The following is a 26,588-nucleotide window of genomic DNA, read 5'->3' on the forward strand; positions in this document are numbered from 1 at the left end:
GAGGAGAAAGTTGGTGATTGGAATTTCATGAGAAGACCCAATTGCAATAAAAAATGCCTTTGTTTTAATAATGTCTACCCCAAATCCTGTATCATTTCAGTGACACTCTCTCCCTTATTTCACGATAATACAAAACGTGCTGCCCTTCCTTGAACTTTTTCGATGTACTCCGTCAATCCTATCTGGTAAGGATCCTACACCGCACATCAGTATTCTAAAAGAGGGTGGACAAGTGTAGTGTAGGTAGTCTCCTTAGTAGATCTGTTACATTTTCTAAGTGTCCTGCCAATAAAATACAGTCTTTGTTTAGCCTTCCCCACAACATCTTCTATGTGTTCCTTCCAAGTTAAGTTGTTCGTAATTGTAATTCCTACGTATTTAGTTGAATTTATGGCCTTTAGATCTGGATGGTTTATCATGTAACCGAAGTTTAACAGATTCCTTTTATCACTCATGTAGATGACCTCACAGTTTTCATTATTTATGGTCAATTGCCAACTTTCGTCCCATACAGATATCTTTTCTTTTGATCTTCTGATGACTTTACTATTTGATAAACAACAGCATCATCTGCAAACAACCTAAGACAGCTGCTAAGATAGTCTCCCAACTCACTTATATAGATAAGGAACAGCAAAGGGCCTATAACACTGCCTTGGGGAATGCCAGAAACCACTTCTGTGTTACTCGATGGCTTTCCGTCAATTACTACGAACTGTGACCTCTCTGACAGGAAATCACGAATCCAGTCACATAAATGAGATGATATTCCATAAGCACGCAATTTCACTACAAGCCGCTTGTGTGGTACAGTGTCAAAAGCCTTCCGGAAATCCATTGTTAATAGCACTCAACATTTCATGTGAGTAAAGATAGTTTGCACCTATCTTCAAGAGTCTGCCAATTCAGTTCCTTCAGCATCTCTGTGACATTTTCCCATGGGTCAAACAAACCTGTGACTATTTGTGTTACCCTTCTCTCTATACATTCCTATTTGGTAAGAGCTCGCACACTTGAGCAATATTCTAGGGTAGGTCGCATGAGTGATTTGTAAGCAATCTTCTTTGTAGACTGATTGCTTTATTCTAGTATTCTAGCAATAAACCAAAGTCTGCTACCTGCTCTCCCCACAACTGAGCCTATGTGATCATTCCACTTCACATTCCTACTAAGCATTACACACAAGTATTTGTACAAGTTTACAGACTCCAACTGTGACTAACTGATATTATTATATACATAGTATCCTATGTCTTTTTTTCATTTTGTGAATTATGTAAGTTTACAATTTTGAGCATTTAAAGCAAGTTACTAATTACGGCACCACTTTGAAATCTCATCAGCGTCTGACTGAATATTTGTAAAGTTCCATTCAGACTGTACTTCATTGTGGACAGGTGCATCATCTGCAAAACGTCTGAGGCTACTACCTAACAAGAAATCCTCAATCTAGTCTCATATTTCATCTGATACCCCATACTTCTGATAATAAGTGTAGATGTGGCACTGAGTCAAATGCTTTTTGGAAATCGAGAAATACTTCATCTACCTGACTGCCCTGATCCATGACTTTCAGGATATTGTGAGAAAAGTGCAAGTTGGTTTTTTACATGATTGATGTTTTGAAAATCCTTGCTGGTTGGCATGGAGGAGGTCATTCTGTTTGAGATACCTCATTATGTTTGAGCTCAGAATATGTTCTATGATTCTGCAAGAAATGAATGTCAAGGGTATTGGACAGTAGTTTTGTCGATCCTGCCAGCCTTCTTCTCTTCCAGCTACTGGGCACAGTTTTTTGTTTGAGGGATCTATGATAGATCATAGTTATGAGAGTGGCTAAATCAGCCGCAAAATAGGTATAGAATCTGATAGGGATTCCATCAGGTCCTGTGGGTTTGCTCCATTTTAACAATTTCAGCTGCTCCTCAATGCCAATGATACTAATACATATTTCACTCATATTTTCAGTGGTGCAAGAATTAAACTGGGACAATACACCTCGGTTTTCCTTTGTAAAGCAACATTACTTATTAAACGCTTCAAGCATTGCTCTCTTGACTCCTGAACACATTTCTTTCAGTATCTCCCCCTATAGCCCAGTGCTTTGTTTTATACCTGTTGCAGTACTTTCTGTTTCCTTAGGAGTTTCTTTACAGTGATTGTATACCATGGAGGATCACTCCCATTGTGAACTGTTCTACTGGGTAGAGTTCTATCCAATGAATGGTCATTTATCCTTTTACGGCTGAGTCACAGTTCCTCTAAATGCTCTTATTCTGAGATAAAAGTTTCAAATTCCTCAATGAGATGTGGCACAACCTCCTCTCTATCTAGTTTTCTGAATATATAATTCTTTCTGCTTGTTTTAGTTGCCCTATGTATTCAGGTACTCATTGTTGCAGTAACTGCCTCATGCTCCTGATACTTCCTCAAAGAGGTCATGTATATTTGTTGCCAATAGATGTAATATATTTCTTAACTATCTGTTCTACGAAGTTTTCAGAGAAGGCATTTACAGGGTGTATACGCAAGGAAAAACAATTCCTGGATTTTTTCCCCAATTTCCCAGGTGAAAATACGCTTTTTCCGTGTTAAGTGACAGTATACTTTCCCTCAAAACTGTAAAAGTTATCAATCCTTTGAATGGCTATGGTTTTATACACCGGCGTAGAATTACTTGGCACTTTAGAAAATGAAACTCGAGGGAAAAACAAAAAACCACAAGATCTTCACTGTGCAACAACATGTACGGTGCATATTTTCATATTATGAAAGTATAAATGCATCTTCCACCAAACATCGCATGTTACTTTCCGAAGCATTGAATTCGAGATTGCGCTGTGTTTTTGTAAGCCAGACACGTGATCTTGCCAGTCGACGACAGCGGATATTCAGAGTATAGGACATGTGATGTAGTCAGCCAATAGCAACATAATTGTTAAGTAGCACGAACACACAAATAGGAAAAGTTAATGATTGAATATACTTTGTGTTGCTACAAGAAAAGCAAAGCTTTTACATACAATATTCATCTTGAAGATTTGCGAGAACGTAGAACAACTGGCTCACCCCCCAATAATATCGCTACCCTACCACAGCAAGAACAAAGGCATCTTTGCCAGATCAGTTCTCTGTTGTACGTGCTCTATGCTACATGCATTGTGTATACGCTGCGAGAATAAAAGTATTCATAGTAAGTGACGGGAGTGTGAGTGATTATTTATTGTTGTAATTACCATGCTCGCTCTCCACTACTTATGGATTAATAAGCTGCCAGAGAAGCTAAGCTTTAACATATAATTTAGATCTTTTTTGCACATGTTACACTTTAAAACACATCACACAAGTGTGCCAGTAAAATGTTTAATAACAACATAAATCTCCAATCTTTTGGCTCAAAATTCTTCTAAATTGCTTGTCCTCAAAGAGTTGACTTTTAAATGAGAGTCAAACTCTGTGATTTAAGAAATTCATCATACATTCTCACACATAGTTCATCTTGCATAAAAGGAAATTTACTTTGAAAGTAATGCTTTTCAAACCATCATTCGCAATATTTTTTCGAGACCTGTTAGAAATAGGTTCATTTCAGCAGTTTCCAGAGGTGCCAGATTACAGGTGTCAAAGCATTTGCGCAGCTATGATGACGTAGGAAACCTGTACGTTCATACATATAAATCATTAAAAAGATTTTACATTATGTCATAAAAGAAACAAGACATCAAGAGGATGCTCCAAGAGCATCACAGTTTCGTGAACCATATTAAAATTAATAATTCGGCTTATAGTGCACATTCGCATGTCCAGACTCCCAATGAAGTTGGCTTCGACCTGATATTAAGCTTTTCAGTGCTGTTTTTAGGATGTAAATTTTCTTGGAGTACCAGTACTGTATTATCTTATGTTTGGTTCTTTATTATGGCATTATATCTTATGTCCTAGAAGATGAAAAGGTCCATTTGAATGCAGCGAACAGTTGAAACTAGACAATAGCATGGAATTAAACACTTAGTTTCAAATAAACTGACTGCCTCAGTGGAAAATATTAATAAAAGTCAATTTTCTTTAGCAAACCAACAAAAATAACTTCATTGTTCTGCAAGACAATTAATGCCTGACCGTCAGAAAGGTGGAAATAAAATAAGATCTGAAACTAATAAAATTTTAGCCCTCCATAATTATGTGAACGTATTTTAATTCACTTGATAGCTCCTGGCCACAGAAATCAGTTTTGTTTTTATTTGACGTGAGAGCAATAAACGAAGAGGAAACAGCAAAATCACTAAACGTAAACATGTGTCACTTGGAGACTACTCAGCTCCCCACTACAACTCAGACTGCTCTGTGCACCTGCCTTGGATCTATGATATTTCCAAACCCCCCTGCAAGCGTTTGAGATAGGACGCCAAAAATTTAAAAGAATCAACTTTTCCTAAAAATGTTCATTTTGTAGTGCAAATCTTTCTGAAAAGTCTGATACACAAAACATTTATGCTCAAGGAAATGTAAGACATGTTATTTGGTCTTAAGTGGGCCAAAGTGCAGTGCCACATCTCTTCACACAGCATTCTTCTATAGTACATCACTGTATTTCACTCTGTGGAATGCAAATGTGTATATTTTGTAATGGATGCCATCACAAACTATATTCATGACAGTGGAAATTAAAATGCCCTGTGGTGCCCCTCCTGCTCCCAGTTGGCCAGTTCGGCATCCTGCCACTCCTTTTTTTCCCTTCTTTTTTCTTTTTTTTTTTAAAAAAAACCCTCACAATTAGTACTGGATTATTTGTAACCGGGAGAAAAAGGACTCTTCAGAAAATTTGCATTCTTTATTGCCTATTAGCTAATAACTTGCAGTTTTGTTGTGACATAATATTAAATATAGGATACATAAAACCATAAAGACAAGAGACAAGCAAGACAGCCCTTCAATCCTTAGGTCCTAGCATTTTTTTCTCTCTAATCTTGCTACAACTTTACATGGCACACTTCCCTTCCTGCAAAAGAATCTACTACCTCATCAAAGTACGTCAAACATTTTCCTACATGAAAAATCGAAATGTCATTGTCTAATACTGAAAATACTGTTAACAGAAATAGTACCCAAGACTGGTGTTATTTCTCGATCTAATTACGTCTGTTTTGTCACTGTCTGCTAGATGAAATGAAACAGGCCTCTCTAGTATCACAGCAATTGTGACACACACCAAATAAATGAGACTGTTTTGGCACAAATGGTCACTTTTATAGCACAACAGAATATAATTCACGATATATCAATATCAAAAGCCTACTAGACCTACTAAAAGCAAAAAAGCTTTATGTCAGGAAATAGTTTCACATTTCATTCATATGATCCAGCTTCTCAAGCATGAGATCAAAAAGTAGTACTATGAAATTTTTGTATAAATTTGGAATCATCATATTCCTCCATGATTTGTGTGATATCCCCGTTTCTTCTCCTTCCTCACTGTAACAAACAATCTTGTCATCACTAATTCTGTAACTATTCCAGCCAGTGTCAAGACATTCTCTGGTTAGCTTCACTAACCCTGCCACAATCAGCAGTTTAGTTATCCCACATTTATTCTCCTGTTAGGCCTTAATACGTGTTCGTACAACATGTTTTCTGCACTACTCACAGAATTGAACTTAAGTGTCTGCTAGCCGGCGACTGTGCAACTGGCCCTTACTAGTGTAGCGATTTGGCCAAAACTTTTCTGTCGAAGTTTCATTTTCTTGAATACACCAAAAAGATAATAAGTAATCTTTCTTATCTGTTATTCCCATTTGTCATTTGTTTCCACTCTGGTAGTTTGCATTATGGAATTATAACAAAGCTGATCATTCGCAAACCAAAGCTGATCATTTGCAAACCCAGTCAACTACATAACAAACAGCCATTGGCATTCACCTGTTCAGCTTTATTCCACTCATCTCATATAGCCCTGTCCCCTCCAACTTTTCAAATGAATGTATACAACATGGCATGGATGAGAATCATGTATCATTCTTACAGCAAGCTTTTGAGCAATGAAGATTTCGTAAAAAGAAAAATGGCATTATACTTCATGGAATTCAATACCTCACCACAAAATTATTAGGATGAAAGTAAAGCACACAAGGTAAAGAACAAATAAATGAGACACGACAAACTGTAAATAACACAAATACTGCAACAGAAAAAAGTGAGTTGGTGATAAATACATATGTTATCTAGTTAATACAATTAACATCATTTCTAAATACACTATCATTTAACATTTATTTTCTCAATGATAACATTCAATTCATTCAGAGCTCCAATTGCTCTGGTTTGGCTGGCTACCCTACTGATTATTTTGAATGTTCAAAGTGTTTCAGAGGTGCAAGGAACATGTATGTTTTAACAAACTGTACCTCTCTCTTCTTTTTGCACGTGATTTGTGAGCAGTTTATTAGTTTACTTTTTTATATTTTGGTTATTTACTTCCCTGTGACAAATTGCTGCCATTAAAATTCAACAACTGGCATTAATCTGTTTGGTAAGAAATGAGTTTAATGACAGTACTAACCGAAAGCGAGTACACAGAATATCAAGCAGTTGAAAGCATATATGAGTGCGCGCGCTTTACTGATGCAACAGATAAGGACAGAATGAGATTTGAATTTTCATTTAATAAATTTCCGCAAATCTTTATGTGGATACATGCCTTTTATTTTACCATTTTTTATATTTCCTATCAAGTAGCACCCCGGATGTGGCTTGTCAACAATGATATACGGACCAACATATAACAATTGCCATTTTCTATTCAATGCCTTTAATTTCGATGATTTCGGATGCGTTCTTAGTAGTACCTCCTGTCCAATCTGGAATTCTGTTACGTTTTTCAATTTCCTGTCGTAAATTCCTTTCCTTATCTGAGCTTGCTCTTCCAATGTTATTAGCGCTCGCTGTACTTTCTCTTCTAAGATTACGTCTTTGTGCCTTAATTTAGGTATCGGTTTTGCCCATTCATCTAGCTCCATCTTTTCAAACATTAGTTCGGCCGGTGTGTGCCCTGTGGATGTGTGTGGTAGGTGATTTACTATGTCCTGTCACGGTCGCCACTCTATAGTATAATAAAATAATGGAATAGATGATAATAAAATGCGTGGCTTTTTAAAATGTATTGAATTAATGAGATTAATTTTTCGGCGTGAATGACAAGCACAATAAGCTGAGCTATGCCTGGAAATAAGTCCGTATTAGTTCATATTATTTTGCAGGGCGGAGTAGTTTCTTTCTCCGCTGTAGATTTGTGCTTACCATTCTTTATAATACTACGTTTGGTCGCCACGTTCACCTTTGAAGTCTTGACCGTGTTCCTATTAAGCTTATCGGATCTTCGTAATTTTCCAAAGTACACAGGTGGGCTTCAGTTATTGTAATTATTGTACTATTTGAAATAACAACTCACACGACCATTCTGTTAATAAAACAATACTGTATTTTTCTAAACGGTGCACATATGAAATCCACACTCCTCACTTATTCATAGCGACCCCAAAATGGCGGTCTACAATTACTCGCTAAAAAATTGACGTGCTTCTCACTCTTTCACTAGCTGAGCGCGAATCCCTCCTTCCTCCTACCGGTACCAGAAAAAATCCTCTGTTTATTAACAACTGAAAGTCAAAAAATACATGACGGTAGGCATAGGCTCTATGATGGGCTACCGCTTCATCTTGTCTCTTTGCCTTTAAGGAAGACGAAAACATAAAGGAAATGCAAAAGGTTTACCACAGCGCGCACTCACGCGCACACACACACACACACACACACACACACACACACACACACACACAGATATATGTACACTGATTGGTTTAAGTGTGAGTGACATCGATTAGTAGGAGTGAGGGTCGCGGCTCGTGGTCAAATTCCAATAAAGGGTAGCATGCGAATATAATTTGCAATATGTCTAGTGCTTACGGCTTGCATCAAACGCTACGGATAATGTAAATAGACAGGGAGCAATATGTAACATCAGGGAAAGGCAACCACTCACCTGTAGCAATGAGAGAAGCATAGTAGCTCATAACAGAAAACAGCAGTAGCTTTTGAGCATTAAGTCTTTTTCCAGCAGTAGTATACACAGTCAGTCTCTCACACACACACAACCACACTTACACCCAAATGCACACTCCTGTGGCCACAGCAAAATTTCAGAGAAGATATAGAAGAACAACTTCATTAACATACCTGGTGCTCCACCGCCACTGACTGGTTGTTGTGCAATTGGCTGGCTGTAGGGTTGTCCTGGAGAAGGGTACCCTGTGGGCTGAGGGTACCCCATTGGAGGCTGATACCCCTGGGGTTGGTACCCACCAGGACTAGGCTGGTATCCCCCAGGCTGATATCCGCCAGGTTGATATCCGCCAGGTTGATATCCACCAGGACCCGGCTGGTACCCACCTGGTGGAGGTTGGTAGCCACCGGGAGGCTGAAACCCAGGTTGACCTGATGGAGGGTAACCTGGCTGTGCTGGAAACAATACCAAGATTGATTGATTGATTGATTTAATATGAATATGGTGACTTAAATTTCACTTAACACAATAGCTAAAATAATACCGATGCATGATTATAGTGATGCTGCAAGCAGGGCGGCATGGAGCATGGTGACACAGAGTGAATCGAACATGTCTGTTTCTGAGCATGGCAACCAGAGCATTCGAGTGACTCTGGCTGCAGTCAGGCAATGCTGGTGGCATTCGGCTGTTTTTTCAGGTAGTAGCATCAGTACTGTTGCTTGTTCTGTGGGTTGTTCAAGATATGTTAGAGCTGATATTTCTCACTTAAGTGAAACTTGCAAGCATATTTTCTGGGAAATGTTAGGTCTTGGGATAGCTGTGTATATGTTAGAGAAAATATTGACGTCAATAGTGTTCACTCTTAGAAATAAAGCACAGCCATTAGGCAGCTGCCACAGAGACTGAATTGGAGTCATTTGCTTAAGGTTACCATTATAACAAGCTGCAGCTCAGAACTTTAAGTCCAGTCATATGTGCGATCTAGTAACAGTGTAGGATGTGTAAGTGCAGTCCCTCTTCATAAGCTGTTACAGCGCTGTATATGCTCGTGGTCTCATGGTAAGCGTCGCACAATGTAGACATAAAATCTTGAGTATGAGTCTACCCCATTCCCTAAATTTTTAAATAGCATTCTGGTTGACTACTTAAGTTGTCAATCTGACGGTATGTTAAAGATAATTCGTTTCACTTTCTAATCCACATGTACGTGCAAAAATGTCCAGGAACCATTTTGCCAAACAGCTCATGGCAGCGTTAAGATCAGTTTACTCTCGAGAGTTTCCTCACTCTACAGAGGTCACTGGCTACTGGTGACATGTGACCCGCCACTGACCTGCTGCCTGACCGGGCAACCATGGTGCAGTGCTGTGAGTTTATTTATCAACAGTAATTTTCTTATTTTAAGTTGTAGTATTCATCTTGCAGTTACATATTGGAGTTTGCATACTTGAAACTTCTGAACATTGTTCAAGTGTTGCAAAATAGACTCGCAAGTAGAAAAAAGGCCTAACATTTGTAACATGTTCTTCATTTGGGTTTAATACACACATCAAAAAAAGTTTTGCATCACCCCAGTTCCCAGAACTCCTAAAGATAGACGTTGACTGTGGATACTGTGTCACAGGCACAGTCCTTTGACTGTTCAGAGATGTCACTAAACCTGCCCAAAGACCATGCATGAGCAGTGCCTATTACATGGAGGGGGTCCGAAAGGTGATCAGTTACAGTCATTCCACCAGGAAGGAGGTACACGTCTTGTTTTGTCTGTAATTCAACCATGCCTAGACGGTCAATACCGCGGTTCGATTGTGTCCGCATTGTTACTTTGTAGCAGGAAGGGCTCTCAACAACGGAAGTGCCAGGTGACTAAGAGTGAACCAAAGTGACATTGTTCAGACATGGAGGAGAAACAGAGAGACAGGAAATGTAGATGACATGCCTCGCTGAGGCCGCCCGAGAGCTACCACTGCAGTGGATGACTGCTACCTACGGAATATGGTTTGGAGGAACCCTGACGGAAACGCTACCATGTTGGATAATGCTTTTCATGCAGCCACAGGACATCGTGTTAAGACTCAAACTGTGCGCAATAGGCTGCATGGTGCGCAACTTCACTCTCGACGTCCATGGCGAGGTCCATCTTTGCAACCACGACATCATGCAGCGCAGTACAGATGGCCCCAACAACATGCTGAATGGACCGCTCAGGATTGGCATCATGTTCTCTTCACCGATGAGTGTTGCATATGCCTTCAACCAGACAAATGCCGGAGATGTGTTTGGAGGCAACCTGGTCAGGCTAAATGCCTTAGACACACTGTCCAGCGAGTGCAGCAAGGTGGAGGTTCCCTGCTGTTTTGGGGTAGCATTATGTGGGGCCGACGAATGCCATTGGTGGTCATGGAAGGTGCCGTAATGGCTGTATGATATGTGAATGCCATTCTCTGACCGATAGTGCAACCATATCAGCAGCATACGGCAAGGCATTCGTCTTCATGGACGGCAATTCATGCCCCCATCATGCAGATCTTGTGTTCAGCATAATATCGCTCAACAAGAGTGGCCAGCATGTTCTCCAGACATGAACCCTATCAAACATGCCTGGAATAGATTGAAAAGGGCTGTTTATGGATGACATAGCCCAACAACCACTCTGAGGGATCTACACCGAATAGCTGTTGAGGAGTGGAACAATCTGGACCAACAGTGCCTTGATGAACTTGTGGATAGTATGTCACAATGAATAAAGGCATGCCTGAATGCAAGACGGCATGCTACTGGTTATTAGAGGTACCGGTGTGTACAGCAATCTGGGCCACCACCTCTGAAGGTCTCGCTGTATGGTGGTACAACATGCAATGTGTGGTTTTCATGAGCAATAAAACAGGCGGAAATGATATTTATTTCTATTCCAATTTTCTGTACAGGTTCTGGAACTCTCAGAACGGAGGTGATGCAAAACTTTTTTTGATGTGTGTAGAATGCAGTGAAGGCAGCTCTGAACTTTGTATTGTGTATGGGACTAGTGCTTTTTTGAAAAACACATTAAAAAAGGATTTTCTTCTTTCACGAAAGGTCATTCAGGAATGAATGATTTTTCGTATTCAGGAAGATACTAAACTGACATATGTGATGATCTGAGACAATTTACGTATCATGCAACATTTGGATTCAATAGACAAGGTTCAAAAGTCACAAGTTCGAGCATTGCTTGCTCTAATGCAAAGCAACTAAAATCAAGGGGATGACTGTTACTGAATTTTTGCTTGACTGTCATCAGTTTGCTCACTGAGTATTACTCTGCAGATTGTTACTGGTGATAGGTTGTGATGCCTTTATGTTAACTTCTTAGGAAGAAATTAATAGCTGGGCACCAACAAACAAGATACACTTGAGCAAAGGGCAGTAAGAACATAATATTTTGCATCCTGTGTCTCAGAAATGTTATTGTGTACTATGAACTGCTCCCTAGTGGTGTTTCCATTGCAGCTGGCATTTGATGCCACCAACTAGAAACACTTTTCGGCCACATTGTAAGAAGAACGACATACAGAACTCCATCACATGCTGCCACTACATGATAATGCACTCAGTCGATTTCACAAATAAAACTATCCAGGATTTTTTTTGGGAAGTCATTTGTTTATTATTCTACTAATTATGACCTCAAATGTTTACCTTTCCTGCTCCTTAACGAAAAACAGTCAAGACATTAATTTCCAGATAAAAACATACTTCCAAATTGGTTTGATGACATCTATAACACAGATCCAGTAGGTTTCCACAGTCTTGGCATCAGTAAATTATCTGAGCATTGTCAGACTGTTTTAGATAACGTGAGGGAATACATTGTTGATGATTGATTTCTCTCTGATGTTTACTGTTGTGTTCAACCAACTAACAGAAGCACTATTAAAATATGCACTGTACTAATACAAATGAAATACAATGTACCACAATAACCTTGCAACAAAAGTCTATTTTAATAAAACATAGTAGTTTGACAGTTTTTCTGGTGTGCCTATATATATCTCCGCTATATGGTGGAGTAGCAATCTATCCTTTTCTTAATATTGTCATTAGCCCATCCCTGATTTTCAATTGTTTAATAAAACATAAGGTATCTGTAATTACATTGTGCCCATATTGCTATGAATTAATGAAATATTACTGACTCTGGACTTTAAAGCAGTCTATGTGTACTTGCTGTCCTGGGTCACTCTCAAGCAATAGGAAAAGGGACATTTCAAAAACAAAATAAATAAGATTCTCTTACTGGTTTTTGATCTGGCTGCCTGTATCTGTCACAAAATGCCTAAAAACCTGCCCTTCAGCAAGACTGTAAACACAAACCACAGCAGCCTTCATTTTATAGGTTACCTCAGAACTAGTGAAGTGTTATGGTATTTCCCCTCTCCCTTATTGTGCCAGTAGTGTCTAGGGCAGCTAAATCACAAGATAAAACATGAGATAGATAGAATTTTCAGGTGGAATGTCTTTTCTGGACTCAAAACCATAAATTAGTAACCTTATTTCATTCCTTATGTGAAAACCTCTCAGATTATTCTATGGAAATGATACAAATATATCAATTAAATTTATGAGGATAAACCATGAAGTAAATCTTTGATCACAGAGATGCCAAACACATCCTGCGTTGTAGCCAATATTCAATTATAACAGAAAGAATACCATCCGATATGTTCCTGGAATAGGCTGTGAAGTGACCACAGTGGGTTTCTCGAAGACATCCTGCTGAGAGCCAGAATACCCAAAGGATATGTGTGTGAGTCTTATCTGACTTTCAGGTTTAGTGACTACAGAATAATTATTAATAATACTCACATGCACCAATTTCAAATCAAAGGTCATAAATCAATAACTGTCACAGTTATTTGAGTTCGTCCCTCTTAAGCCTACTGAAAGCTAAAAAGGGCACTTCACCAGATGCCACTTACAATTTTGGAGAATCTCTAGTGGTGCATCATTAGTAGGCAGCACATCTTTATAAAATACAGGGCGATCAAAAAGTCAGTATAAATTTGAAAACTGAATAAATCATGGAATAATGTAGATAGAGAGGTACAAATTGACACACATGATTGGAATGACATGAGGTTTTATTAGAAGGAAAAAAAAAAAAAAAAAAAAAAAAAAAAAAAAAATACAAAAGTTCAAACTGACAGATGGCGCTTCATCTGATCAGAATAGCAATAATTAGCAAACAAAGTAAGACAAAGCAAAGATGATGTTCTTTACAGGAAATGCTCAATATGTCCACCATCATTCCTCAACAATAGCTGTAGTCGAGGAATAATGTTGTGATCAGCACTGTAAAGTATGTCCGAAGTTATGGTGAGGCATTGGCGTCGGATGTTGTCTTTCAGCATCCCTAGAGATGTGGGTCGATCACGATACACTTGCGACTTCAGGTAACCCCAAAGCCAATAACTGCACGGACTGTCTGGGGACCTGGGAGGCCAAGCATGGTGGAAGTGGCGGTTGAGCACACGATCATCACCAAACGATGTGTACAAGAGATCTTTCACGTGTCCTAAAATATGTGGTGGTTCCAATAAAACCCCATGTCATTCCAATCATGTGTGTCAATTTTTACCTCTCTATCTACATTATTCCGTGGTTTATTAAGTTTTCAAATTTATACTGACTTTTTGATCACCCGGTATGTTTCTTGAGATCACTGCCATTGGCACTAACTCCAAAAGTAAACCACGCTAATAAAGAGAGAACACAAAACTGATTGCTAAATTTGAACATCCACAGAAAGACTTTGTAAGCTACAAACAGTGTAAAGTTCAAAATCAAGAAGAGCTACGTGTAGGAAACCATATGCATTGACAGAAAATGTAGGCTCAAAAATCCGTTGAAAGTGAAACCAGCAAATGCTAGACTTAATTACTGCCTATGAAAGAACTGCTCAGCAGTGATCATTTCTGTCATGTTTTGGTCCATACTGCCACCTCTCAAAATATGAAAATCAAGGGGCTTGCAGTATAACAGGCCCACTATCAGAGGTATTTTCGACTCTGTCATTTCCAGACCAGGGTCCCTTACTTCAAATTCAAAGAATTACTTTTCTCCATCATCCCTGAAAATTTGTGCCATCATCGTGGAACTGTGCTACAGGTATACACCTGCGTTCATTGTCATACGTTATGAGACATCCGCAATCAGTGTGGTGACTGTAGGGAGGTAGTGGGTATGAACGATGGTATGGTAGGCTGTAACACCTGTTTTCTCAGCTCCACGATGGGGTGCAAGTCTGCTTTGAAAGAAATTAATTTGTTGGCAGAAAGATGCATACACTGTATTTTCTGCAACTAATTGGCACATAATAGATCTGAGTTCTGCACAGGATGCAGAGGTTTTGATGCTATTCACACAGTGTCGAGCAATTCTTTCAAAGCCAGAAATTAATTCTGAGCTATAATCTAACATACTGGTAGTTTGGCGTTATGAATCGGAGGTGAAAGGATATTCTCGGCAAATTCTACAACTGCCTGTCCATCTATGCTGTCGCATTACAACTCAATAATTCTCATCTGAATATTATGGTAGCCTAGAGGTGTCGTTCATATGAAAACGTCAGGGGCTAAATTAATATCACTTTGCACAGACACTTCACTTCATAGAATCTCAGCACCATGCTGAGCTTGAGAAACCAGTTGTTACTTGGGTTCTCTCTGTCTTAAGGGTACAGCAAGTTAAAAGGCCCTTCAACATGGACGCTTTTTGTTTTATTGGCAAAGCATCAGAAGTAATAATACTGCAATCATTACAAGTAGGCGAGTTTTGTCATTCTTTCAGTATTTATAGACTGAATGATGGCTTTGCTTAAGGATGACTGGGATAGACGTTCTGTGTTCTTGTTCCTCATTCTGGTGGCAACTGCTTCTCCTTTCACATTAGCTGTATTAATTTTCTCCGTTCCTTTCGGAGACTGCTTTTTCAGATGTGGCATATGGTTCCAATGCAAAGTAAGCTACCTGATTTGGAACTATATTACTCCTAGCCTATGAAGTCTCTCTGTGGATGTTCAAGTTTTGCAGTAAATGCTGTGTTGTTATCTTCTCATTTGCATTCCTCTGTTTTGGAGATAACCACACTGTTCTTATGAAAAATATTTTCAAACTGTATAATGACCAAAAGACATGATGCCTACTCATAATATTTACAGTATAACCACTGGAACGCTCCAGAAATGTGAATCCTTTCTGGTGAATGAGCTTTTCAGTATTCAGTATACTTAAGACAGAAAAACAGAAATAACTATAACAGTTATTGTATTTCATTAACAATTGGTGCACCTAAGTATTATAAGTAATTATGCTCTAGTGCCTATAGTCAGTTACAGAAATGGAAATAAAACTCAGTAACATTTACTTTCGGTATTCTGACCCCCAGCAGTGACATCTTTGAAACGTAAGCTTTATTCACTTATGAGCCCCCTCAAGGCAACATCGTCTGGTATTCTTTCTGCTGGAAGTATAATTGAATCTTGGTAACAATGCAAAATAAGTTTGGCAGCTCTGTGAGTGATGAGTTACTTCCTGAATGGCACAGAATTATTCTGCTAAATTCACTTGACTCTACATGTCATTACCATTGAATAAGCTTTGCAATTTTCACTTAAGGTGAGACATAAGATTATCTAATTATAGTTTTGAGTCCAGGAAAGTCATTCCATGTTGAAAGTGCAACAAATTTCTTCTTCCATGCTGCAATTTATCTATTCTAGTCACCATTGGGGCAACAGGGAGAGGGGCGTTTAGCTAGCTCTGAGGTAAAGTGATCACCTGTCAAATGAAGGCTGTGTTGATTCACAGTTCCAGTCTTGCTGAAGGCCATATTTTTAGCCATTTCATCACAGAGCAAAAAGCAGTCACATCGACATTCAATAAGGAAACCTTAAGAAAACTTCTCCAGCAAATATTACCTCACTAGTTTTAGTACTACATAGTGAAAAGATGAAAACGTTATTACACTGCACAACTGATAATACCTCTTTTCACTTCTGCTGACATAACTTACACTTTTTGTACATAAGTAATTTTATTTATCAAATTACACACTTCCATTCTACTTGAGTATGGCTGAACAGTAAGTAAACACTAACTGCTTCAAAGCCTGAAGTGAATAATATCTTACTAATTCATGCAGATATAGGCATGCTCATGTTACATGTATTAATGTTTCATTAAAATAGACTTTCATTGTAAGGTTATCATGGAAAGTTGTATTTCATTTGTATTTGCACTGTGCACATTTTAAGAGGGTTTTCCATTAATATACTGAACACAACTGCAAATATTTATCCTTCATGAACTCTATATTCTCTAACATTACCTAAAATTGTCTGACAATGCTTGGGTAGTTTACTGATTCCATGCCTGTAGAAACTGACTGGTTACAGATGTCAACCTGGGTTTGAAGGAAGATTTTTGCCTGGAAACAAATTTACTTGACGTTTGTTTGATAAGGGATGGGAAAGATCAACATCTGAGGGCATAAGATCAGAATAGTAAGAGTGTGAGAGATGACATACCAAATAATCTCCTGAATAGTTGTTTTTGAAATCAGCATAGTGTATTATTGTGTAATAGCAATACACGATGCAGTTTTGTCTGTCATTTTTCTTACACTGCAATGTTTTTCTGGATATGGCTCATCCATTAATTTCTTCTAAGAAGTTAACATAAAGGCATCATAACTTACCACCAGTAACAACACTGCATACGAATGCTCAATGAATGAACTGATGATGTTCAAGCAAAAATGCAGTAACAGTCACCCCCTTTGATTTTTGTTGCTTTTAATTAGAGTATGTAGTATTCCTACACTCAACTTTTGAACCTTGCCTACTGAATGCAAATATAGCATGATGCTTAAATGGTCACAGTTCATCACACACGTCTGTTTTTGACACTTCCTGAATGTGGAAAATCATTCATGCCAGAATAATCTTTATTGAAACAATAAAATCATTTTCTGTTATGTTTTGTGCAAAGACACTCTGTCCACACACAATACAAAGGTTCTAAGCTGTCTCTGCTGCCTTCATCTCTCAATTAAACCTAAAGCTAACAATATATTGCAAATGTTAGACTTTTTCCACTTGCAAGTCTATTTTACATCTCCTGAACAATGTTCACAATTTTCAAACAAGCAAAATCCAATATGTAATAGTTTATAAATACACTCATACCTCCATGCTGGCAGATGGCGCCTGGCATTAGGAGGCAGATGACACATGGCCAATAGTCAGCAGTCACTGTAGCATGACAAGCATAAATTGTTCTGATCTTCATGCAGTAATGAGCTGTTTGGCAAAATAATTTCTGGAAGCTTTTGCTGTTACAGGTGTGTTAAAAAGTGAAGTGAATTATCCTTGAGTTTGCATCAGACTGATAACTTTGGCAACCAACCGAAGTGTGATTTAAAAATACAGAGAATGAAGTGGACTCGATCTCAAGGCTTTATATCTACATTGTGTCATGCTTACCACAAGACCACGAACAGATACAGCACTTTCTCCATGCACTTCCACACCCTACAGCGCTGCCAGATCGTGCATATGGCCAAACTTAGAATTCTGAGGGATGACCGGATATATCAGCTGCCTTAAATGAATGACCCTGACTTATTTTCAGCAGTATCCAGCCAGCAGCTGGGTTTTATGTCTAAGACTGTATATAAACACAATAATTTGTCCAATGAAAAATATATAGAACCATCTATAGTTGTATTATCAAGGCAAAATACAATTACTTTCCATGTGTACAGGTCACCAGATGGAGACAACAAGTGCTTTTCATTCACAAGGAAGGACATGGGGAAGAAAATTACTCTCCCAAGAAAAATATAACCATATGTGCTGTCTTCAATGCTGATTTCTCAAAATCCAAGAAATTCAAAGACAATAGTATACATTCACTGTATATAAGCCCAACATTAATGGAACCAGCTGGGAAAATAGCAACTTCTACATCTATCATAACTAGGTGATGCTAAATACCTGCAAAAATGCACATAAAACATAGGAGGTAAATACAAGTTTTAGCAATCACTACACCCAAATGCTTACAATGAATGATTCAAGAGATTCGCAATACTGTGGATAAAACACACTGTAAGAATTTCAGTACTGAAAATGGGGAATATTTTTGTTCCCTCCTGAAGAGGGAATATTAGAATGATGTATACATACAACTGTAACAATAGCAATGACAAACGTAGCATGTTTAAGGCCACATTTAAAACTGTTTGAAATAGTGTTTTCCAAGAAAACTACTACACTTAACTCTGCTTAAAAAATAATAATTGTACAAATAAGAGGAGATTGCATGAATACTCCAAGCAAAACACTGGTCCTGATTTCATTACTCACTTCAAAAAATCCCAAAGTATCTAACACAAGTTATTTAAAAAAACAGAAAATTAGAAGCTAATGTTTAATTTCAAGAATACAGTTAAAACAGTCTGGCAAGTTGTAAAAAGAGAAATCGGTGCAAGAGCAATGATCACACCAATTTAGAGCTAATTAAGAATAACAATAAACTGACCGACCCGTGACATGTGACCAGTGCTTTCAACCACCATTTCTCAAATATAGAGCAGCAGTTGACAAATACACATTATGACAACAGCCAGGCAATAAGAGAGTACAGTCAGATCTAAAAATTCATGCAAATACATTATTCATGCATCCAGCAACATCTAAGGATCTGGTACAACATTTATTGTAGAACCACTATCAGACACAGTAAATTCATCATTTGAGAGTGTTGTATTTACAAACAGACTAAAAGTAACACCTCTGCATATGAAAGGCACCAAATGTGAAATCACTAAAAATAGGGCAGTTTCAGCTTTGTCAGGCCTCAAAATTATGAAAAAGATGTGCCTTAAAGATTAACAACGTTCTTAAATAAAGAAATGCTGATGACTGACTCACAACATGTGTTCAGAGATACAAAGTCAACCTAGTCAGCAACTTTTACTTTTTTTAAAAGGAATGCTAACAGCTTTGGATGATAAACAAAACATATCTGTCATATTTCTTGATTATACAAAGAGAGAGGTTCCCAGCAGTGGGATCAACTTTTTGAAACCAAATTTACTGTGATGTAAGTTAAGATCCTAGGCATCACACCCTGCAACTATTCATCATGGTGGGCTCTCGTTTGTGAGTAATTGATGAAAAAAATTCAGAATTTTGCATGATACTCAGTAACATTTAAAAAAGTGGTATTATATAGACTGATTGTGTGATGCAGTGGATGGGATTATAGCTTCACATGCAGGAGGGTGTGGTTTTGAATACTGACAGTGGCAGTAAATATTTTTATTTTTAAATCTTTATCAAAATTTCTTTGATCATCATTTTTATTCAGTTAATTGGTTTACATACCATTTTTAATTTCTTTTCCTTTGTCACTTCATTTTAATCACCGTATGAACTTTTTCATTTGTTTTATTCTTTCTTTATTTTATTCTTTTTTCAATCGGAATTTTTGTGAATATGAAGTTATCTATTATAATATTCAATTATTTGAAAATCCCAACATAATAGCTAAAAAACAAAAGATGAAATAATATATTTATATTGACTGTGCAAATGATGTGAAAAATGTATTTTTCATTACTAGATGTAGAACTTTTTTGCACAGTAATTGTCATACAAATATTTAAAACATAACCTAAATACCTATTAAGATTTAAATGGAAGAAGGCTTGAAAAGTAAAATTAAATTCAAGCAAAATGAGAAGTATGTATAATGAACACAACAATGTGTATGAAAAAACAAGGTGATAAAACAATAGAAATTAAATTGACATTAATACATAAAATTAATTAGAAGCTAATAAACAAAGATTAAAAGTGGAAAAAGAATGACAGGAAGAGAAATAAGAGCAAATGAAGAAGTCGATATTATAATTAAAATTATGTGACAAAGAAATGAAAACAAAAAATTACATTTAAATCAGTTAGTTGGATAAAAATTATGACCAAACACATTTTGATAAAGTTTTAAAAATAAAAATAAAAATTATTGCATCTGATGATGTTCAAAAACCCATAACATCCCACATGTGGAGCAATTATCCTATCCACTATACCACGCAACCAGTCTAGATAATATGACTTTTTTAACATTACTGAGCATCACGCAAAATTCTGATTTTTTTTCTTCTTCAATTACTTGCAAACAATGGCCCACTACGGTGAAAGGCTGCAGGGTGTGATACCTGGGATCTTATCCTACATCACCGTATATTTGGTTTCAATAAGTCAATCCCACTGTTGGGGACCGCTCCTTGTTAGTAAGGCCTTCGCTGTTTTGATAATCATGTTCTCCTGCATAAGTTAAGTAATTATGGAACTAGAGGCCAGTGGTAAGTTTAATCATCCCTAAATGATAATCAACAGATTACAGAAATTAAATACAAAGACAATGAAACACACAGAATATCTAGTTTTTAAAGAAATGAGCAAAAATTGAGTATGGAGTCACATAAGGGTCATTTCTGAGACCTATCCAATTTAAGCTATCTGTAAATTGCAGATCTAAACTTCAGATGACACTAATAATCTAATCAGATCACACAGTGAGTGGGAAAAAATAAGAAAAAAAACAATAAACTGTAGCAGTTAACCTTCATACAACACAAAATCTCCATGCTGCAAACCTCATTTCCATCACTGAAGGGAAAAAATGTCTCAAATGTGAGACATACAAAATTTCTTAATCATACATGTTCAAGAGGATTTCAGGTGGGAGATGCAGATTAAAAATTTTAATACGAGTACAAACTGAACAGACTTATGTTTACTGTTACAAACTCTCACTCAAAATACATGCTGCCCATTAGAGGTCATGATGTACTATGGCAATATACAGTCACTGCACATCTATGGAATAATTTTTGGGGGAGTTTTACAAAATTAAAAAAAAAAATCAGAAAAAGATTATTAGAGTGACAAAGCAAGTTGGCTGAATGCAGAGATTCCTACAGACCCTTTTTTTTAAGTCTGAAAATACTGCTCTTCCTTGTTTGTATAGACATGAGATATTAACTTTTACAAAAGGGAGCATCTTAAAAAAGAAAACATCTTCAAACATAACTATAGATTACACTCAAATGAAACGAGCAGAAGCTTAACCTGCATGTTAACATAGTAAGAACAAACTTATGCAAAATTGGAGTTTATCATATTGAAATTGTGTTACACAACAGAAGCCTTCTTACTTAAAATGCATACCAAAATTAAATACATTTAAAGTGAAGCTGAAATAGTTCTTGCTTGACCACTGCATCTAGTCTGTCTCTGAATTTCTGGAGCATCATAAGTAAACTGATTTACCAAATCTCATTTCCTGACTTGTCCTATATCATATATACAACAATATGCTGATACTAAAAATTATTTACCGGAAAAAAGCAACAGTTCCAATAAAACAAGGAGTACCCCAAGACTCTGTTCTTGAACCTTTCCTGTTCAATTTTTTTTTCAAATTGTATAAACCTAAGAATGTAGTTAATCAGACAACAACAGAAGGAACCATGTATAGTCTTAACATCATTAGAAATGAAAACAACACAGTTAAACTGCTTGGACTGGTGATTAACCAAAAACTCTAGGGTAGAACACATGAATTATCTCAGCAGGAAACTAGCTTGGGTACTTTTTAATTGTACAAATGGAAGTTCAATGAGAACAAATAGTTGTTACTCTTCTGATTTTTTGCTTTCTTCCATTCCCAGCTGCAGTACGGAATATCACTGCAGTGTTATCCTGGTGTATTTCTCCAGAAACTAGATATACTTTCAGATGCCTGAAGAAAGCAGTCAGATGCACATTACAATTAGCATGCAGAGAGTCCTACAGAAAATAATTTAAATGCCTTTGTATAATGACAGCCCCCAGCTTGTAAAGTACAAAGTGCTTCTTCAGCTTCACTACTGTGAAACAAATCTCTTCTACTAAACACGTGCTCACTGCTCTTCAAGTGTGCATTATACACTGAAGAGCCAAAGAAACTGGTGCACCTGCCTAATATCGTGTAGGGGCCCTGCGAGCATGCAAAAGTGTTGCAACACGACATGGCATGGACTCGACTAATGTCTGAAGTAGTGCTGGAGGGAACTGACACCATGAATCCTGCAGGCCTGTCTATAAATCTGTAAAAGTATGAGAGGCTGGAGATCTCTTCTGAACCACATGTAGCAAGGCATCTCAAGATATGCTCAATGATGTTCGTGTCTTGGGGGTTTGGTGGCCAGCAGAAGTATTTAAACTCAGAAGTGTGGTCCTGGAGGAACTCATAGCAATTCTGGACGTGAGGGGTGTCACATTGTCCTGCTGGAATTGCCAAAGTCCATTGGAATGCACAATGGACATGAGTGGATGCAGGTGATCAAACAGGATGCTTACGTATGTGTCACTTGTCAGAGTCGTATCGAGATGTACCAGGGGTCCCATATCACTCTAACTGCACACGCCCATCCCATTACAGAGCCTCCACCAGCTTGAATAGTCCCCTGCTGATATGCAGGGTCCGTGGACTCTTGAGGTTGTCTCCATACCCGTACACATCCATCTGCTTGATACAATTTGAAACAAGAATCGTCCAACCTGGCAACATGTTTCCAGTCATCAACAGTCCAATGTTGGTGGTGACAGGCCCAGGCAAGGTGTAAAGCTGTGTGTTAAGCAGTCATAAAGGCTACAAGAGTGGGCCTTCGGCTCCAAAAACCCATAAAAATGATGTTTTGTTGAATGGTTTGCATGCTGACACTTGTTGGTGGTCCAGCAATGAAATCCGCAGCAATTTGTGGAAGGGTTGCACTTCTGTCACACAGAGTGATTCTCTTCAGTCGACGTTGGTTCCATTCTTGTAGGTTTTTCAGCTGCAGCTGATGTTAGAGATTTCATGTTTTACTGGATTCCTGATATTCATGGTACACTTGTGAAATGATCGTACAGGAAAATCCGCACTTCATCACTACCTTGGAGATGCTGTGTCCATCGCTCTTGTGCTGACTACATCATCGTGTTCAAACTCACTTAAACCTGAGAGCCTGCCATTGTAGCAGCAGTAACTGATCTAACAACTGCACCAGACGCTTTTTGTCTAATATAGGCAAGGCTGATCGCGTATTCTACCTCTTTACATATCTGTGTATTTGAATACGCAGGCCTATTCCAGTTTCTTTGGTGCTTCAATACAAGTCAGACAAACTTTATAGAAATTTAAAATATGGTGTGGTATTCATGCATACTACACCAGAAACAGTTTAAAAAATGGCTCTGAGCATTATGGGACTCAACATCTGTGGTCATAAGTCCCCTAGAACTTAGAACTACTTAAGCCTAACTAACCTAAGGACATCACACACATCCATGCCCGAGGCAGGATTCGAACCTGCGACCGTAGCAGCTGCGCAGTTCCTGACTGAGCGCCTAGAACCGCTAGACCACCGCAGCCGGCAGAAACAGTTTAATTTGTTGCTGTTGCCTTCTTTAAGATCTACTATGATCAATAATAACTGTAAGTGCTTAAGTATAAAATTGTTCATAAAGTTAGCATACTTAGATCATTAAGTACCATTAACTAAATATAACGGACTTTTCGAAACTTGCCCAAAATAAAATGAATTTGATTCAGTTCAATAATTCTTAGAAACTAATCATCAAAATATCTGTTTTTCTTATGTAATAATATAAATCATCTTTTAGTTGCTAAGCAAGCTCCTTACTTTCTGTACCATTTACGTAACTAATTATTGTGTAAAACTTGACCACACTGTATGCCTTTATGAATTTTTCTGTATGAAAACTACTAAAAAGACAAATGAAGCTTCTGAGTCATTGGATTGAGTTGTACACAGAGACGGGCTGCACTCCATCCAGGTGCCAGTTGTGGTGAAGGAGGGATGGAGGATGGGGCGAAGGCTGAGCACTTGATCAGTCATCACTTAGTTAATGTTAATTTGCACTCACAGCTACTAACTTATTAATTTTATTTTACACATAAACATGGGCAACAGATCATTTTATATGAGTAAGATATTTCTATGCACTTGTGACTACATGTTTAATTGGGCCCACCTTTAAAATGAATTTACATTAATGACATCATGAATGCTAAAGTGTGGAACATAGGTTTTCTGTAAATATTTTTATTTGGAAAATTTAATGACTAACTATGTGTTTTAGTGTTGTATGCACGAAAATAAAAGAAGATTCTACAAAAGTGGTGTGTGCAATTCCTGAAAAAAGTTTATATAGCAATGTATTTTTGAATACTATGTCTAGATTAGCTGATCAACCTAATTTTCAAGATCACCTGAGTGTGCTAAGGTAATGGTAACACCTGGCCAATGAATAGCCTAAGGCCGTCTCTGCTTGTGCAGATGTTGCACGAACCACCCCTAAAGAGATTAAAAAATTCACTGGATTGCTAAAAAGTAATAATTTACCTGGTTATGAGGTGTTTATAGGTTTATATTAAAACCTTTATCAGTATTTATAGGATTACCCTTTAGCCAACTTTTTGATCAATCAATGACTTGGGATGTATTTCCTTATTTTGAGAATGTCGTTTGATAGAATGCTAATCCATTTTTTGGAGAACAACTTATTAACTGCCTCTCAGTTTGATTTTCATACAGAATTTTCCATGGAGCAACTACCATTTGACCTCACAAATGAAGACCTGCCAGAGCTAAAGAAGAAAAAAATATCCTGCCAGTAATTGTGATTTGGCAAAGCCTTTCACTTTGTGCATCATAAAATATTTGGCAAAATGAAATGTTATGGCATTAGTGGTGTACCACTTGCATGGGTGTAGTCCTCCCCACGTAGTAGAAAGCAGACTGTCTCAGTATCACAGGCATGAAACTAACCTCAGGATGGGGAACATTTCATATGGGATCTCACATGGATTGGTACTGGGACCATTTCTTAACCTATATAACCAATACTTCAATGGCTTTAGATAGCAGATCAGAACACAAGCACACTAATCAAGTATCGTAAGTCAAACTTTTATTGCTCAATTGATAGCAGAACAGGCCAACGCCTGGATCACAGCAAAAAAATTGAAGTTTCAGTCTCACAAAGACTTATACTATATGATATTGTACATGCAAATATGACCTAGTACCGAAAGTAGACACTAATAATGGTCATACACTAAATGAAACACACTCTGTCAAGATCCTTGGGACCCAACAACTTAAAATGCAGTCAGTATGTTGACAACTAATCCAGGAGTTCGATTCAGCATGTTTTGTCCTTAGAAGCATCACTCAGTGCCTTAAAACAATCATGCATATTTTGTATTAACCAGTGGAATTATCACCTGAGGCAATGCAGCATAAGCAAACCAACTATGAGGGTATACTGAAAAGTAATGCCTCCGAATTTTTCATGTGAAAACTCTTCATGTTTTTTTTAAATAAAACTAACTTTATTAATGTTTTATATCTTTATTTTTTGTCTACATATTTGCAGCCCTCTGCCTCTAGATGGTTCTGAGTTGTAGTGCGTAACGTGGCGGTGTGTCACATAACAATATTGGTACGTGAGAAGCAGCATGCTGTAACAACATTTTTAATGCAAAGAGTTCATCCACACATGGAGCACCCTCTCCTGCTGCATGACAATGCCAGTCCACACATGAGTGCTGCGACATCTGCAACACATCGATGCCTTGGATTCAACATCATCGATAATCTTTCACACAGTCCTGATTTGGCCGCATTCAATTTTCATCTGTTTCCAAAACTTAAAGAAAATATTTGAGAACTTCACATTGATAGTGATGAAGCAGTACAAGCAGAGGTGAGATTATGGCTCTATGAAGAAGTCATACATTCTACACTAATGGTATCAACAAAATGGTCTCTTGTTGGGAGAAAAGTGTTTGTCACCATGGGACTATGTTGAGAAATAAATATGTAGAACATTAATAATGTTTTATTTAAAGAGATTTAAGAGTCATCACACAAAATATCTGGAGGCTTTTCTTTTCAACATAACCTCATATTTATTTAATAGAACTGAACAGTAACAACTTTGTGCAAAGAGGATTGCCATCATCTTGCAGAATCCTTTTTAAGATTTTTTGAATTCTTACAGTCAGTTCTCAGTAGATTTACTCCTTGATGGTTATTGCTGCTGACAATAAAAATGTACATCTACTGTGCTGTGAACTACAAAATCACAATAGAAGACACAAAAATAATTTTCATGTAAGCTCTGCTTCCCATTCTAGGGTTCAGATAGGAGTTATGTACTCTGGTGTAAAGGTACCTCCTCTAATCTAACATGAAGCAAGAAAATAGGAACCCAGCCTTGCTCAAGAGAAAAATAAAAACATGATTAGCCCCTCTTTCTGTTGCCTACATGGCAAGCAGCAGTATTTGCTGTAAATCTGCATGACTAATAGTGATGTACTGTAACTGTGACCAATAATTACAGACACAATAGTGTTCTTTG

At 37.6% G+C, this 26,588-nt stretch overlaps 1 protein-coding gene across 2 annotated transcripts in view; it reads right to left on the reverse strand.

Moving 5' to 3' along the window:
* LOC124595794 (phospholipid scramblase 1) overlaps positions 1 to 26,588 on the reverse strand; it is a 160,287-nt gene that overhangs the window by 120,546 nt on the left and 13,153 nt on the right. For both annotated transcript variants that reach the window (XM_047134682.1, XM_047134683.1), the window contains exon 3: positions 8,230 to 8,511. In XM_047134682.1, the coding sequence (XP_046990638.1) occupies positions 8,230 to 8,511 (282 nt within the window). The remainder of the gene's footprint in view (positions 1 to 8,229; positions 8,512 to 26,588) is intronic.

This window comes from Schistocerca americana, chromosome 2 (assembly GCF_021461395.2).
Source record: "Schistocerca americana isolate TAMUIC-IGC-003095 chromosome 2, iqSchAmer2.1, whole genome shotgun sequence".
NCBI classification, from domain to species: Eukaryota; Metazoa; Arthropoda; class Insecta; order Orthoptera; family Acrididae; genus Schistocerca; species Schistocerca americana.